This window comes from Dendrobium catenatum, unplaced genomic scaffold (genome assembly GCF_001605985.2).
Source record: "Dendrobium catenatum unplaced genomic scaffold, ASM160598v2 fragScaff_scaffold_211, whole genome shotgun sequence".
Taxonomy (NCBI): domain Eukaryota; kingdom Viridiplantae; phylum Streptophyta; class Magnoliopsida; order Asparagales; family Orchidaceae; genus Dendrobium; species Dendrobium catenatum.
Genome location: NW_021318673.1, coordinates 2,543,769 through 2,562,157, shown reverse-complemented (window position 1 = coordinate 2,562,157; position 18,389 = coordinate 2,543,769). Strand labels below are relative to the sequence as shown.

Here is an 18,389-nt window from a genome sequence, read left to right as displayed (position 1 = left end):
TGACCTCTATCACCCACTACGATCCTTCCGACCTCCACTGCCGTACAACAGTATTTCTGACCATTGTCTCTTGCCGACTACAGTCTTTCCGACCTCCGTCACCTACTACACTCCTTCAAACCTCCACCACAAGAAAATGATATTTCTGACCCTTGTCTCCTGCCGACTATAGCTCTTCTGACCTCTGTCACCTATTACGATCCTTTCGACCTCCACTTACAGACCATGATCTTTCTGACCCCCGTCTTCTGCAGACTACAATCCTTTTGACCTTCGTTGCCTACTACGGTATTTTTGACCTCCATCGCCAGAGAACAGTCTTTATGACCATTGTCTGCTGCCGACTACGATCATTCCGACCTCCACCGCTAGATAGCAGTCTTTCTAACCCTTGTCTCCTGCTGACTACGGTTCTTCATACCTTTGTTTCCTACTACGGTCATTCCGACCTCCACCACCAAACAACAGTTTTTTTGACTCCTGTCTCTTGCCGACTACGATCTTTCCGACCTCCGTCGCCTACTACGGTCCTTCCGACCTCCATAACCCACTACAGTCCTTCTAACCTCCATCACCATACAACCGTCTATCTAATCATTGTCTCCTACCGGCTATGATCCTTCTGACCTCCGTCGCCTATTACGGTCCTTCAGACCTCCACGGCCAGACTACAATTTTTCTAACCCTGTCTCCTGCCGACTACGGTCCTTCTGACCTCCACCACCAGTCAATATTCTTTCTGACATATGTCTCCTACCGACTACAGTCTTTCCGACCTTTGTTGCCTACTACAGTCCTTCTGACATCTGTCGCCTACTACGATCCTTCCGACCTCCGTCGCCCGCAGGCTATGGTCATGCCGACTAAATGAACACATCAATACTGATTATTTTAATTTCTACCGTATAATACATTCAATATGATGTATATATGTTATATCAAGTCAAGGCCTTCCCTCCAATGAAGGGCCTCATTTATAATCGAGTGCAAATGATAGTGGATTCACTTAAACTGGGTCAGACCCCATGATTTTTCCCCTTTTTCAGGAGTTCTCACGTAAAAACTCTGATGTCTCTTATAAACTCTAGACCCTCTCTTATCTGATTGTGCACTGGATCTTTATACAATGCTAAGACGTTAAACTTTATGTTTCTCTACTACCGTGAATATTCCAGGACACTACAATATATAAATGGCGAGGTGATAAAGATCAAAAATATCGTAGGCAAAGAAACAATTGTGAGACGGTGGTTAAATGATCATAGTATACTTATTATGTTTGAAGGACCCTAATGGGAGAGGATGGTCAGAGAATCATAGTTGGGAAATAGGAGGTGCCTTACTTTGGTAACTTTGAAGCAATTAGTTTCTTCACATGCTATTTAGTTACCAAGAACAGCCCCTAATCTAATCAAAGCCGCTCTTAATGGATATACAAAACCATGAAAACAAATACCCAAAACCTTTTAATATGCAAGTCTTCAATCTATGCCCCAAAAAGAGAATTTTACCAAAAACAAAACCTCATAAATCATTGCAAGCTACAACACAATAATTAAACAAAATAAATAAATAATTACTCAATATCCATATTGATAAGAAAACTCTGAAACCCCGACCATAGCACTCAGCACTTGAGTTAGAAGGTAAAAGCTTCCCACAACCACTATAATGATCAGAATTGCAGTGATCGGATTCTTCAAAAGCTCAAATATTGGCTGCAGAATAGTGTATAGGGCTCCTGTACTCACTGTTATAAAGTAAAGGCCATATCGCCTGACATTATCCCAAAACTCCTCAACAAGAGGGCCCTCAGGTCCAAGCGCCATGGCGTCTTGCTGCCCATCAAACCCTAGAAGAAGAAGAGCAAAAGCAAAGGAGAACCCACCAAAAAGAAGCAATCTTCGAAGTTCAATAGATGAATCTTTTTGTAAAAACTCCATTTTTGTGATCTTCTTCTCAGGATTGGAACTGAAAAGCTTCTTAAGTGAGTGAAGATTGATTGTGGTGGTTCTTACTGATGGCTTGAGCTTCAAATATGGTGGAAGAAGCTTTAGTGTTTGAAATTGGCCGCCATGGAGGCTTGAGATGTGGAGATGAGGCCTGAGTTGGAAAGAGCAGACCTTCATTCTTCTAAGTCCCTGCTGCTTCTACTGGGTTGTGGATGTGAAGAAGAGGGCAGGATATGAAGGATTGGTGCGAATTGCCTTATCTTGTTTGTTAGGACAGCTTTTAGTTTTTACCTTAGGAATCTTTGGGGATAGTTTTGTCACAAGTTATAAAAGGGGGTTTTTTTTATTAAGATGGAGTGGATGTGTGGATAAAAGAACCTTTAAGTACTATTTAATGATTTGCTATCAGCTCCATAGGATCATATATAAATCATTTTTCATATAATTATCATATGATGTCTTTCTTACTGATTTTTAAAAGAATACTAATTTTTATATTAAAAAATTATTCCAAACATATCAAAATAAGGGTGATTATAGATCAACACTTAATTTCAAATTTTATGTAATCTTTATTTTATTAGATGAGAACTCATTCTCTTATAGTAAATTTGATCATTATGATGAGCTTGTAATTAGCAACTTCACATGGATTAGTTGGTCTAAATCCAATTGGATGTTCATTCTCTTCTCACTTAGCTTCATGCCTACTTTGGAATCAATGTTGAATCAATATAAGATTTGTTATTGATCTATAAAGGAATAAAATAAATTATTTATATCAACATTTCGTTCAACATTAATCTTATTATTGATTTTACATTGGCTTTTTAATAAATATACCTTTTTTTTTTCAATTCTTGAATGTTACAAAGGACCTTTGTTCATATAAGGCCACTTTGGGCACAACTCGCTCTACATGTATTTATGGACAAAGCTACAAGGGAGGCATTATGCGAGCTACCATACAAAAAATTATACGAGCTCTAACAAAAAAAAATGATAAGTACTATGCAGATCATAAGTCGATATCAGGATTCTGTTGGGGAAGGAAGCAAACACCGCAACGAAACAAATAAGAAAAATATCAAGGCAACATAAAGTAAAGGACATCAATATTTTATGTGAAAAATCTGAAATCGAGAAAAATCAAGGAACCATGCCACATCAAGAAATTTACTATGAAAATTGAGAGAAACAAGTACAGTTCTATCTTCTCTCTTACTCTTTCATCCCTTCTCTTCTCTCTCACACCGTTCTCTCTCTCTCTCTCTCTCTCTCTCTCTAAACACAAAAGAAAATCAAGTTAATAACACTAAGGCATGCCATCCTTCAGAAAAAAATAAGAAATAAAATTATTCATTCTGCCTCGAAGCATTGTGACGTCAGTTTGGAACGCTGTGGCGCTCCAAACCTCTGTTATCATGATGTTGTGACGCTTAAAACCGCAGCACTGCGGCATCACACTACGTTGCGGTGCTGAATCTATAGCACTGCGGCGCTTTGCTCTCTCGCATTTCTCCCAGCAAACTTTGCAGCGTCGGGGCTCTCGGGTACATAGCGCCAGTGCACTCGGGTACACAGCGTTGTGGCGTTGTGCATAACAAAAAAAATTCACAACCCCGGCAGGGTAGGAACCCCAACGAGCTTGAGAAATTGACTTGAGGTCCGAGGCAACAGTACAACCCAATTGATCAAAACAATCACAATCCATACATAACTAACAGTTTCTTCCGCTTTTAGTTCTTGTGGTGATTCAGAATTTGGTAGATGTGAGATTCTTCATGTCTATAATTGAAGTTCTGTTCTTAGCCTTCTGGGATTAGCTGATTCATTGTTTGGACTCATTTTACTGTTGTCCAGATTGCACAATGTTTTCAAACTCAGGCTTTTTAAAGTACCATTTAATGGTCCAGATTTCGTTAAGGATTATGGTGAATCCATTATTTCATGAAAGATATAAATTTTTTTAATTTTTTTTTGCATGCCAAAAATCAAACTCTACATCTTAGCAGACAATTGTTTCAGTAGAAAATCTTGTTCATTTAATGCTCCAATCATTTCTCCCTTCTCACGCCTGTATTCTTATGTCATCATATCATACCAAAAGAATACTGCTAATCATTGATGCAAGCTGCTTTCTAATACTGTCTGTAACAACTCAAATGAGGCAAGAAAATACACATATATGATGAATTTCTTCTACAAGTTATCTGGTCATGCCATGGGAATGAATAGTTGCTTATAAATTCTACAACCAACTACAATCTCAGCCATTGATCACCATCGATATAGTATTGATCTAAGAATGGCTTCGCTTCTTCATAAGTAAGTGATCTTGCCCATGGCACTCTATTGCTCATATCTGCACCTCTTCCACTGCAGTTGAACTGTCCGAACCATACCGTTCTGCAAAGTCAAACCAACTTCAGTTTCTCACAGATTTTTAAAAGTATTAAATTATCATTACAGTTACACTGTCAGAAAGATGAAATTGTGAGAAAATTGTCTTACTTTTGCCTTGATGCGTCTCCCCAGTCATTCCAGCCCTGAGGTAAAATGATTCCGTCAAGCTGACAGTAAGAATATATAACTCTAGCATATTTACCCCAAGCTCTCCCCAGGTAAATCATTCCAGTGCCAGATAGCTTGCAAGAATTCAGAGAAAATCCTGAATTCTCAGAAGCTGAATTCCTCTGTGAAGCAGTGATCGCACCATAGCTTGCAGCAACAGCATGAAGAGTGCATTCCTTATAAAGTGATCTTGCATTTCCAAATATGAAGTCAATAGATCCTTGTATATAACATTCATAGAAATAATGCCTTCCAAATTGATCAAATAGAGTGTCTTGAGAACTTAGGATTTTGCATCTATATATCAAGGCTTTGTCTCCTGCAAGCCTCAGTGCTACTGCTTGCATTCCTGAAGCTCCTGATTGTGCAGCTGGAGATGTATTCTGCAGTTCAATACGAGCTATATATATCATTTATAACTGTAAAGGAAAGTAATGGTAAATTATGCATTGTAAGCACTCTTTATGTACCTCAAATGTTATTCCATTGGCACAAAAGTAATCAGATTCTATTGCCACTGATGCAGAAGCTAAGGTGCCAATAGCCCGACCATCGGAATCTCGGTCGGATGCTCGAAGATCCCATGATATCACAGTTTCACCATTTTTATTGCCAATGAAGGATATATACGGCTTTGTGATTGGAACATACACTTGCTCTCTGTTAAAAAAAAGTTGGCGAGTCATAAGTTGTTGAGGCTAAATTGAGATTTAGGTTTCGTTTGGGACGGCTTTCTTAATGTTTCTTAAAGCAGCTTTTTAGCACAAAAATTTTAATTTTTATACTAAAAAACTGCTTTAAGGCTTCGTTTGGGACGGCTTTCTTAATGCTTCTTAAAGCATCTTTCTAGTACAAAAAATTACTTTAAGAAGCAATAAGAAAGTCATCCCAAATGAAGCCTTAGTAGTTGTGAGTTGATCTTCACAGTAAGATTGCCCCCAAGCATTGATAGCAGGGCAGATCCTCTGAAAATGGACCAATATTTATTTTAAAATTGTTATTACATAGTTCATCAATCATGAGTTTTCTCTCGATAAAGAGAGAGGAGCCATGTTATATATCTCTTAAGAAATTATGTTGTGATTCTTCATAATAGATCATAATCAAATTTGCAGCGTTAGCAGTATAAGTGACTGTATAAAATAATTTTGTATTCTATGCAATCATCTACTGTTCTATGTTCTGATTTGTCTCCTTCAATATTTTCATAGGTTCTGACTATATCGCTAATAACTTCATATTCAAAAGGCAGTGGTGGAAAAATAAAAGTTACAATTGAAAACTGGGGAGGAAACAAGCACAAAAACAGTTTCTTCCCATCAGTAAAACACTGACCTGTAAACACCTGAGGCTATATAAATCTTTACTCTCTCCTTATTTCCATCAGGAACCATATCTACTGCTCCTTGGACAGTCTTCGAATCCCCAGAACCGTCCTTTGACACCAAGATAACTCTTTTTCCTTCCTCATCTTTGATATTTGAATCTCTGTAGTGCTCGTCAATTCTTAAATCACTCCATGAAATTATGCTCTGTAAGCTCTGCAAGCTCTCTAAGCCATGGCAGAAGACAATCTCAGCTCCTGAAAACACTAAGGAAATCACCAAAAGTAGTCGTAAAACACCCAATGCCATGGCTTCCTTTCTCCTTTTCTTGCCTAATTTGTTTCTCACATTCTTGTATTGTGGACTTTAAGAGATTGTGAAAATGGGAAAGATATGATTGTATTAAATAAAGGAGCGTGGCTCTTACTCTTTTGCTGGGGGAATTCTACTTACACAAAATAGTAACGGTTAGAGAAGTTGGAAAGGGGAAGGGGAGATTTATAAAGAAGGAAAGGTCAGTCATGAGATGTTCACCAAATGACTAAAAAAGTTCGAAAAATTAAAAAGTGAATATTGTTGGTTAGATTCTTAATTTTCATAGAGTGGAGTGGCTAAACCAACTTACAAAAAATAATGATAATAAAAGAAAAAGTTTCAGGTGGTCAATGGGAATTTAACAGAGGTCAATGGTGACCTGCAACTGTAATTTGGTCAAATAAAACTTCAACTTCCATGGCCACGATCCAGTTGTGCTGGAAATTTATACCAAGAGTGTGGAATTAAGTCGTGTAACTGTAGAAAAAAATAATAATTTGTTCGAATACAACAAATTTTTCTGTCCATAGTCGAAGGTAAAAGAAACAGCAATTGACATGATATGTGTTTTTATAAGAGCTGTGTTGGGTTGCAGATGCTAGAAGTCGAGAGTAAATCAAATATAGAGATTTTGAAATTTTAGGTTTGGTTGCCCTCTAAGTTCAGTATGATGTACTATGAATTCCCCATGGAAAAAACCACAATATTTGGCCCAATTGTAAAATTCATTATATAATAAATGATAAAAGAATCATCATTTTTTCATTGTTGAATAAGATGAGGATTAAAGAGACGTCTGATTTTTTCTGAGGGGGGTTACAAAAAATTAAGTATCCACAGAGGGATAGTTAACATGCAACAATATGATTTGATTTTTTCAATATGGAGTATAAAAATTAAGTGTCTTGAGGTGGACCGCTATACCCAACAAATATGGTTAAATTTTGTTAGAATTATGGGGATGGTGGCGATAACTAACAGTGATCGTTACGGGTCATGCATGGTGGTTGTGGTGGCAATAGCTGGTGGTGATTGTTAGCAGTGATACAAGAAAGCTCTCAAGTTCTTTTCTTTCTCTTTTCTTTTTTGTTTTTTTGCGCTCATGTGAAGAATGAGGCTCTATTTATAGTTTTTTTAGTATGGACATTTTTGTAATTTGAACCATAATCCAAAACACTCTATGGTGCGGTCCATATCGTAATTTTATAATAGTCTGATCAAACAATGGCCTACATTCACTCCCTGGAGTTCTACTCTCTGATTATTGCACTAAACTTTGTGTTTATGTTTTAGCCCCCATAGCTAGGCAGAGAAGTCCTTAGAATCTCTTCACCCTCCTGGTGACGGTAGAGGACCTTGATCTCCTTTGTCACCCTCCTAGTGATGACAGAGAACTGTGACCTCCTATCTCACCCTTCTGGTGATCGATGGCATAGAACTTGAACCTCCTTTTTCATTTTCCTGTTGAAGACATAGAACCTTAACGGTCTTTGAGCTGAAGAACTTCTTCTAAGAGCCACCCAAGAAACTTAGACAAACACCTGGAGGAAACAAGGAAAGACACTTGCTCGGAGCAACCATGCAAACCCCTCACACGCAAGCTCTCCCTTTCCTCTTCCCAAAGATCTCCTAGATCCCTTCTCCAAGCTCTCTCTCTCTCTCTCTCTGGAACACCCATCAACCAAAGACACGAAACCAGTTAAATAAGAATGATTAAATGCAAGGCTTTATAAAAGCCCTAAAATTCAAATTTGTCGACATTGATCATGCAATACAATCCAAGATCGTACGGTACGATTAGTTTAAATAACCATATTAGTATTGTACAAACGGTAAGGTGTTGTATGATCAGTTCAATGAATTGAGCTGCTCGTCCGATGTGATTTGAAGCATCATCCAGTACAATTAATTCAAATGACTTGGATTATTGTCCCATACGATTTGTGAAGAATAAATATCGTCCCACACAAAAATCTGGTCGTATAGTACGATTGGCTCCAATCGTCCTGTATGATATGACTGGATCAATTAATCCCAAATCATTCCTTAATTACATAATTAATTTAGTCAATATTTAATTATATCATACAATACAATACCTATTATACGGTACGATTAGTTCAAATTTTGAATTTAAAATAAAATCACCTAAATGATAATTGGCGACTAAGATATTGATTTCAATTGTTCGTCATATACATTATGTATCATACAATACGATTAGTTCAATTTACTTTAATTATCATAATTAGTTGTTCTAATGATTATCTAAATAGTTGATTGTATAATACGATTTGAAGCTTACAATACAATTAGGTTAGAAAATTGAACTTCTAATTTTCTCACTGTCTCACTCCCTTGAGTGTGTTTGTGCATAATCACCAAGTTTAACATCCACCAAAATACATGACATGACTCAAGAAAAGTAAAAAATAAATAAAAGCGAAAATACAGACTCTTCAAGATTCTTAACAATCTTGAGCTAATCAATTTGCATAATGTACGATTGACCTAAAATGTTTGTGTACAACAAAACATATATTCAATAATAACATGAACAAGAGATATCAAAATAAAGAATCCAATAATATTTGTTATCATCAAAATCACAAAACTTAGGTTCAAATTTGCAATAGAGAAGAATGCTCAGGTGGATGAGTGACTTTACTCTTAAAGACATGATACATTATGCATATATACGAGAAAAAGGTTGGAGTTGCTCCGGTGGAAGAGAAGATTAGAGAGATTCGCCTTATATGGTTTGGTCATATAAAACGGTGGCCTTTCAATGACCCGGTTAGGAGAGTAGATATATTATACTTAGCTTATACTAAGAAAGATATAATTAAATCTAAAAATGTATGGTTAGAAAAATACTAAGAATAACTTTTCTTTCTTATGTTTAAATGATAATGGATAGAAATGATTCATGTAACCGACCCTATGTAGTGGAATAAATGCTTAATGTTGTTTTTTTGTTATTTATTTATTGTTGCTCTTCTAATATGAATTTGTTTAAATTAATGCTTCGTTTGGGACACATTTCTTACTTTTTTCTCAAGTTGTTTTCTTTTAAAAAATTTTCATTATAAAAATTTTTGTACTAAAAAAATGTTTTAGAAAATAGCAAGAAAAGTGTCACAAACGAATTCTAAGTTGATGGCTAGAACATTAATTTTGAATAGAAAAGATTATTGAATTCCTAATTTTAAGATACTTTATAGCCTCTTATACTCTGACATTCTTCTTTTGGGGGATGTTTGATTTGTTGCATTTAGGGTGTAGTGTAATCCAAATTCAAGGGTTTTGATAAGTTGGGTGTTTGGTTGGTTGAGAAATAAATTCAAGATGAAAAAAAAAAACGCAGTGTATTCTATTCAAGTTCATTTTTTATATATTTGAAATTCCTTTGATTTGGATGATTACCAAAAACATTGCAAACTCAAGGTCATTGCCACCCCTTAACATCCACCTTTGCCTGCCCCTAGTCAACGTCGGCCACCATTGTTGCTACCAGTCGCAGTCACCACCTTTGCCCACCTTCGCCGACCACTTCCTCCAGCTGCCACCTCTCGCTACCGTAGGCCACCACCACCTCTTGCCACTACCGCTTCCTGCCACCACCGTCACTGCTGATGACCAACACCGCCTCCAGTCACAACCATCGGCCAAAACCTTTGGTCATCGTTGGCGCCGTCGTCGCCTACCACTTTCATCCACTAACACTGCCTCTGTCGTCACCAATGCAACCAGCCACCATCGGTCTCCGCCACCACCTCCTCCGGCCATAGTCACCACCGCTTCTAGCCATTGCTATTCACTTTATATTGCAATGAGTTTACTTCAAACCAAAAGCCGTGTATTACAGGGCGTATTTCGTGCGAAATAGAAACCCGCTCATATTTAGCGGGTTATAAATTCTCTCGATGAAATCCTTCACATCGTCGTTGATGTTCAACTTCATTGCTTCACTGGAGGTGTAAGATTGCACGAGTGGCTTCTTCGGCTCCTTTGTTCTTGTTCGACTTTGCTCCTTCGACGACGTTCCCTTTGCTTGTCAGATCGGAAGTTGCGACATTTTCATCGGAAGGACGGGAGCTCGCAAGTTCTGAAGGTAACTTTCTCCCTTTCATGATCTTCTTCAGCAAAATCCCGTCAATCCTTCGAACTACAGGATTTGGTAAGAAAATCCATATTTTTTCCTCGATGAGATATCACGCTTTCACCATCTTCTTGATGCGCACCTCAACCAATCTCTTCAGCTCCAATGGGCTCTTGGCATTCAGATTATCTGTTGACAAAGGCTCATCTGTAAGGCAAGCTAAGCTTTTTGCCATATATACTTATGATTACCATTTCTTGGAGAATCCTCAATATCTTCAAGCAGGAATCTCTCTCCTAAATGTCGGGACCATCCACCTATTTTATATGTTGTATAAACATTAGTGCTCCACAGTTTTCCTATAAACCTCATTACATTCTTATATCTTCTTGTTTATCTAAAAATTTACCTAACCTGTTCGCCGGAAACAAGACAACAACAATCTTCTTTTGCATCAACTACGAGATTCAACCCATTATGAACCACATTTTTTACATCATGATTATCCTGCTTAAACCCAAAAGTCAATCTCGTCATGCTAAAAACACCAATACAAAACTAACAAATAGAGTCATTTCATTAAACAGATAGTTTGTATGATGCATTTGAAGTAAAGGAGATCGACGTCATCGAAACAATGAACTTGTACCAAGTACAAGTCCGATTTTATTAAAAAACAAACTTGAGATTCAAAAATATAATGATTTTATTTTTTACTCGTTTTATTCATGAATTATTGCTCATTGATTTTATTTTATTTTTTTTTGCTTGAAGTTTGATGTTATAGTTACAAAGATGGTTAAAACATTGGAAAATGTTGCTGAACTATATGAGATTCAAAATTATAATGATGTGCTGAATGTGATTTATATTGTAATTAGTACAATATGTGTACTATTACAGCAGATTCACGAAAAAAAAAAAATATATGATCCTCAACAGATTATACAACGTGACACATATCTTTCTAGGTTATATAAAGGAAGTGATTCTGACTGTGTTGACATGGCACGCATGAGGTAAGCACATTTTTTAAAATTATGTGATTTAATGCGTACACGATGATTGTTATTAGACACAATAAATATTCGGATCGAGGAACAAGTTGCTATGTTATTACATACACTCGAGCATAGTGTTCGTAACCGAGTCATCCGATTTAAATTTCATCACTCTGGAGAAACTATTAGTAGGTACTTCAAAGCTGCATTACATGTTGTAGGGGAGTTACGCAATGAGTTTATCAAGCCTCCACCACCTGAAACTCCATATAAGATTAAATTAAGTAATAAGTTTATGCCATTTTTCAAGGTATAATCAATTTTTATTTAATGAAAATCTCTCTATTTATTAAAGAATCCTAAATATACTTGTGTCAAATTTAGGATTGTATTGGTGTGATAGATGGAACTCATATTAAAGCTGGGGTTCCAAAAGAGAACGAAGTCGTACTTAGAGGAAAGAAACCATTTCCAATAAAATTTTTAGCAACAGTAAATTTTGATTTGAGGTTCACATACTTGCTTGATGGTTGGGAAGGTTCTTCTCATGACACAATAGTACTTAAAAATGCTTTAGAAAGATCATATGGTTTACGTGTACCAGCATGTAAATATTATCTGGCTGATGATTACTCCACACGTAATGGTTTTATTTCTCCATATCATGTCATAAGATATCTCTTGAAGGAGTTCAGTTTTATTCAACCTACAAATTCAAATGAGTTTTTTAATCTACGGCATTCCTCATTACGCACAACTGTTGAGCATGCATTTGGTTCCTTGAAAAACCGTTTCACAATTATAAAATGTGAAACCTACTTTCCTTTACAAACTCAAGTTCATATTGTGATTGTCTGTTGCATACTGCATAATTGTATAGTTACAGAAGGTGGCGATGAATTCATTGAATCTGAGGATGAATGGGCTATAAGAAGCCACTTTAGAAGAGGAGAGCAAGCAGATGTAGATGATTCGTGAGAATGGCTAGATACAAGAGATGAAATTGCTCAATTCATGTGGACTCGCATGCAAAATGATGGATATTAGATTTGTTTATTTCCTTTTTTTTATTTACATGTAACTTACTAAGTTCTACTACTGACTCGCATGCAAAAGGTTGTTTTTATTGATTATATTGATATATGTGGTATTGCTCTACTACTCTTATATACCAAGATGAGAATCTTCTATTGATATCTTTACATAAGTCTTTCCTTTGAAATAGATTTTGGCTTACTGGGTTTGTTTAAGGTTTCTATTGTTGCTACATTCAGACCATCTATCATAGAATTCCCCAACTTTATTTTCTTTTATTTTACCAATCTTTTTAGACATTAATCATTTTATGTTATAGGTTACTTGTTCATATATTGTGGATTTATGTGTGAAAGGTTACTGCTCAAAGTTCATCTCTTGATCATTTCTAATTTTCAACAACATCTACTAGTATACATAGCCATTCATAAATTCCATCTTGTTCAGGAGTTACATGTATTTATCATATTTTCTGTAAGGGAGAATGAATTCATCACGAACAGAGATGAATTGTAATTCGAAGGCAAAGAGAAAAAAAAATTGGAGCTTAAAACCTGAGTGGATAATTGGATTGCTTCAAACTATGATGGAATATGTAAATGCAAATATGCGAAGTGCCCAAGGATTCAAAGACTCTGTGTATCAAGGTGCAACCCAGAAAATAAAAGAGAAATTTGGAATAGAGGTGACAGGTGAGCAATGCAAGAATCAAATAAGACATCAAAGAAGTGTGTGGAGTCACATTCAGGAGTTAAAATGAAAATCAGGTGTAGCTTGGGATGAAACAAAGAAAATGATAGTGATGGGTCAAGAAGAGTATGCATCACATATTCAGGTATTACTTTAAGCACATCAATTAAATTGATATGTTTGGGCTAACAACTTATTTGTTATTCCTTACAATCTTTTCCTAAGGATTCTGTTTATTTAAATATTACAATTGCAAATTATGTAGAGTTGTAAATAGTATGTGGTCTTGGACATGCAACTAGAGAGTAGGAGAAATATGAAAATTCTCAAACTCCACTTGGAACTCGACAAATACATTTAAGTGATGACGAACCCTCACAATTTACGGATGTTGGTGGAGATGGATCAATGCCTACGGAGTGGTATAATATGCAAGTTATAGAAGATTATACTAGAATAACAAAAAAACCCCTGCCTTCATCTTGTAATGGAGGTGGCGTAAAAAGGAAGTATAAGGCATCAGCTATCGATAAAAATATCCGTGAGTGTATTTGTTTAATGGCTGATAGTGTGAATGAAGTTGCTAACGCTATCAAAAGCTTAAACATCTCCAAATCAAATTCGGAATATGTATACTAAACTGATGTTTAAGTTAACAAATATTCTTGGCTTTTTAGAAGAAGTGGTTGATACGATATATGATAATTTATCAAAAAATCTCACACTTGTACCATCTTTCCTTTAAAAACCTACAGATTCGAATGCAAGATGGATGCGTAAAGAGTTAGGAAACTGATTTAAGTTGTTGAAGATTGGCATATCTATTAAAGTTGTTATAACTATAAACTGTTCATGTTATTTTGTTGTAATTATAACTACGAACAATGAGTATATTTTTATCTTTTATTTTTTAATTGTACATTTTCATTAATGTTGTTTACATGTTATGATTGAGAATCATGTTATTTATTGATTGCTAATAAAAAACAATTATTTTTATCGCTAAATTAAACAAAGAAATCGGTTTGAAAATTTAGTTTTATGCATTTTTTGTAAAAATATTACTTGAAAAATTAAAATTTTAAATTTTAAAAGAATTTAAAATTAAAATTTCTTTCTATCACAAGTATATTTTCGTCTATTGCAGCACATTGCTAAATTAATACATAGCAGAATTTGATATCTTATAAAAAAAATTATAATAATATCGTACAATAAATGAATACACTGATTTTATTTTATAGCACCAAATAATACTAATTAAGTAATTATTATAAATACACTTGTTTTAATGCCAAAATAAATTATTAAAAAAAATGATTTTACTTTACTAAAGATATACCTAACCAAACAAGGAAAACAATTCTCATGCGTTTATTTTGCAGACAACCAAACAGGCTCAAAGTATTCGGAATGCATTACATTTATTTTACATTACATTTATTTTGCATTGCATTTTTTTTTCGGCAACAAAACAATCCCTTAATGTAATCTTAAACCATTTGCTTCAAACTAAATGTACTGTATTCTTTTTTAAAGGAATCAAACGTCACATTAACAACTAATTATTCATGCTCCCAAAATGTTATGTGCATATATGTAAATTTTTTATGTTTAAGCAACATATATAAGTACATATATTTCTAGCATTTATAAAAAAAATTCTAGCAATTATAAAAAAAAAACCTCAATCATCGGAGAGAAATTAAAATCTGTGATAGTCATCAAATCTCCAAATCAGAACGGGACTCTTTTGTTTTTAGGGTTTTTCCAAGCGGATGAACGGTGAAGATCAACTAAAGCCCTTCGATCACGGAAACAGTTATCCATGATTCACGGTGCAAGGCGTAGTTGGACAGAGAAATAAACCACGACGCTGCATGCTTTCCATCTAAGGATTTTTCTCTTCGAAGAAACACAATCACTATAAATAAATCCTGTTCGTCCACCTCACCAATCCGCGGATCTTATCTGACGACTATAAATTGCCTGCGCCACCCCAGAATTAAGCCGTCAAAAAGATTCCATCGGTCCGCAGTACATCCGGTTCGAGGGCCTGAAAACTCGGTTCGAACCGGTGGTCTCCTCGCAAACCGAATGCCCAATAGAGGGAGCAGGAACGTGAGCAATCGGGAGCTTTCTCTTTCTAAGCGGAACGATTGAACGAAGAAGGACGAGATAGAAAGAGTAGAGAGAGAGAGAGAGAGAGAGAGAGAGAGAGAGCTGGAGAGGAGTCGGACGTCATAGCATTCTTCCTCAATCGCTTCTGGTAATTGTCCACGTCTTCGATTTGATTTCTGTGCTCTAGATTTAGGATTTCTATACCGGCAATAATTTATTGGTTTTAAGCAAGTCACCGTTACCTGATTGCAGGGCGCGAGATTTAGTGCAGTGATGAGTAAGGCTAATTCGTGGATGGATGACGCATGGGAAAGGGTTGTGGAGGCTGCGGTCGATGGGCAGGCGACTCGATCATCGGATATTCGGGTTCTGAATTTGGATGGTGCCGTGAAATCTCTTCATGGATGCCTACCGCCCGCCGGAATTCTTGAAAGGTTTCCAAGTTTGGAGCATCTCTCGATTGCTAATGTCGGCGTGCTCTCCCTTGAGAAGTTTCCACGGCTGCGCAAACTACAGAGGCTTAGCCTATCGGATAACCGGATCGCCGGTGGGCTCGAGAACTTGGTACAAGCAGGGCTGCATTCGCTTCGCGATCTCGATCTCTCAAACAACCGGATCCAGTACATCGAGGACCTGGCCCCGCTTGCGAAGCTCCACCTTGTTTCCCTCGATCTCTACGAATGCCCTGTCACGAGGGTTAATGATTACCGATCCAAGGTGTTCTCGATGATCGGAACTTTGAAGTACCTGGATAACCTTGACGCGAATGAGGACGAGCGGCCAGAGACTGACGATGATGATGATGATGAGGAGGAGGAGGAGGATGAGGAGGAGGAGGCGGAGGAGGAGGACTATGATTATGATGATTTTGATCCAGGTAGTGGTGAGGTTGATGGCGATGATCGGGCTGGGAAGCTTGTCAATGGCTGTGGAGACTTTTCTGATGTAGATGATGTGATTGTTGATGCCGATGAAGATGAAGAGAGTGATGCTGATGAGGAGGAGATGGAGACTTCTGGGAGGGGATCAGTAAATGGGTTTTCTCTTGGACCTGGTCGTCATTTATCTAATGGATTCCGGGTGGCTGCCGTGGGTGTGGTTTCCGTGGATGGAAATGAAAATGATGCAGATGAAGATGTGGAGGTTGAGGATGATGATGATGATCTTGGGGAAGAGATAGATGAGGAAGGGGATGATACTGATCTAGTGCACAAAGTTCTTGGTAGTGATGAGGATGATGAAGATGGTGTTGATGACGTGGAGGACAATGAAGTGGACATAGAAGAAGAGGATGATGATGATGAAGAAGATTTAGAAGATGATGATGGGGTAGATGTGGATGAATATGAGGTAGGCGTGGAGGATGAGGAAGATACAGAACCAGGTAGCTTAGCTAGGTTTGAAGAAGAGATTGATGGGCATGAACATGGAGAGGAAGATGAAAATGAAGAAATTGACTTGCATGATGAGAACGGCGAGATTGGTTGGGAGGATGAGCTGGTAGTGGATGATAGGGATATTGGGGAGGATTTTGATGATGGTGAAGATGAGGTAATTTCTCAAATTTCATCTTTTATTACTTTCATTTACTTTTTCTTTAATATTTGAAGGTATTATAGTAGTTTAAGCTATATTGTCGCTAGTAGTTCCCTTTGTATAGGATGCTCCATATTTTATATCTTATTATCTTGATTTTAACCCTTAGAAAATGTTAATCTTACTACCTTGCCATTACTACTGAGTTATGCTGTTATTTTGTTAACAATTCTAATGAGATAGAATTGAATTAATGAGGTTATAGTTCCACTTGAATTAATTGTAAAGCCATTAGTTAATACAAATTTAGATTTTAGATTTATAATTATATATAATGGTTAATTGGACTGTTACCATTTATTTCGGTTTTTTATTTTGATTTTAGTTTTAGTGTGCTTTTTTTTTTCATCCCCCTGATTCCCCTGAATCTTTGTGTGATTGTTTGTTATGTTTGCATATTGCATCAAGTGTAATTTCAAACATGTAGAATTATGAAGACTGGTGGCAATCTGGTTTGGTTCTTTTGCTACATTGGCATGTAATTCTTGTTATCTTTTTTCTGAAAAATTTTAAAAGAATTATTTCAGTGAGAAGTTATGGGATGATTAATTCTCTAGAAGGGGCTAAGTTAATATTTGCGGCGATCTAAAAATTATTTATCTATGAAACCTGTTTGAGCCTCAAAAACTTACAATCCTACACTTTTTTATGAATCTCAGCTATAAAATTCAACATTTAGTTATGCTTATTCTAATCCCTAGTTCATTAAAATGATTTTTTTCCTTAATTTTGCTGCCTCTTAACAAATAATGCACTCTTTGCATACCTTTGCGTTGATTTCCATTCTCTCTCTTTGATTGTATCTACAAATATTGTAGCATGCTGATTATTACGTATGGTTTATTGTGCTGCATCTTATGAACTAAAACAAAATTACAGTTGATCTTAATATATTTTTCTTTTGGTTATGTTTTTTTATTTTTTATTTTGGCATATGTTGATCATTATTCACTCCTACTTGTTTGCGCATAACTTAAAAGGTAATTATCTTTACATCTGATGTAGTTTTTCATAAATTATTTATGCAATTTTTGTATTTGAAGAACTTTTAATTTTATCTTACTATATTTAAACTTGTCTTAGGATGATCTTGGTGGCGATTATCTTGTTCAACCAATTGCACGACCAATTGGACCGTCCAGTCAATCTGATTTCAATGTTGACAGTGAAGAAGAGTATCTCGATCCCGTAGACGACAGCCAACAAGACAACATTATGCAACCAGCTTTGTACAACTCCAACAAGCGGAGAAGAGACGACGAAGGCGACCTAGATGACGGCGACAACTTGGAGGAGCTGAGATTGTCGAAGCGCCATTGATGATTCTCTCAGCAGCAAGCCATGTAAAAAGGGGGGTGGGTTACTCTTTGGTTCTTTCTTGATCTTGTAGTTTAGCTTGATGTAATTTAAGTGAACATGGCAAGTTCAAATGGAAAGTTTTGGAGGGAAGGCAGGAGAGTGTAGTAGCCGTTTATTCCCTCCAAAAACAAAAAAAATCAAAAGTTAGTTTGGTGCTTTGTGTTAATAAGTATATTCCCTACTGTCGACTTGACCGTTACTTTCCTTTTTTTTCAAATGTCAGTTATATTTGTACCAGCTTCCCACTTGTATATTTGCCAATAACTTGATGGGGGCAGTAAAATGGGCCGCTACCCAATGTTGAGTTGGGCCAAAGCTA

The 18,389-nt window shown here is 36.4% G+C and overlaps 3 protein-coding genes across 3 annotated transcripts; 1 reads left to right on the top strand and 2 right to left on the bottom strand.

Moving 5' to 3' along the window:
* Nucleotides 1–1,459: 1,459 nt before the first annotated feature.
* Nucleotides 1,460–2,260, bottom strand: LOC110114966. Its single transcript, XM_020848040.2, has one exon. It carries the CDS (start codon nucleotides 2,127–2,129, stop codon nucleotides 1,581–1,583), a length of 549 nt encoding a protein of 182 aa, XP_020703699.1. The 5' UTR covers nucleotides 2,130–2,260; the 3' UTR covers nucleotides 1,460–1,580.
* Nucleotides 2,261–4,129: 1,869 nt separating this feature from the next.
* LOC110114953 (pectinesterase QRT1-like) lies at nucleotides 4,130–10,503 on the bottom strand. The gene is made up of 6 exons (XM_020848025.2): nucleotides 10,411–10,503; nucleotides 9,874–9,979; nucleotides 5,862–6,108; nucleotides 4,997–5,186; nucleotides 4,467–4,909; nucleotides 4,130–4,361 (listed from the first exon to the last, which is right to left on the bottom strand). Exons 1-6 carry the CDS (start codon nucleotides 10,501–10,503, stop codon nucleotides 4,214–4,216), a joined length of 1,227 nt encoding a protein of 408 aa, XP_020703684.2. The 3' UTR covers nucleotides 4,130–4,213.
* A 4,661-nt stretch (nucleotides 10,504–15,164) lies between these two features.
* On the top strand, nucleotides 15,165–18,307 carry LOC110114970 (acidic leucine-rich nuclear phosphoprotein 32-related protein 1). Its single transcript, XM_020848043.2, has 3 exons — nucleotides 15,165–15,263; nucleotides 15,368–16,666; nucleotides 17,795–18,307. The coding sequence occupies exons 2-3, from the start codon at nucleotides 15,389–15,391 to the stop codon at nucleotides 18,029–18,031; spliced, it is 1,515 nt and encodes a 504-aa protein (XP_020703702.1). The 5' UTR covers nucleotides 15,165–15,263; nucleotides 15,368–15,388; the 3' UTR covers nucleotides 18,032–18,307.
* The last annotated feature ends 82 nt before the right edge of the window (nucleotides 18,308–18,389 follow it).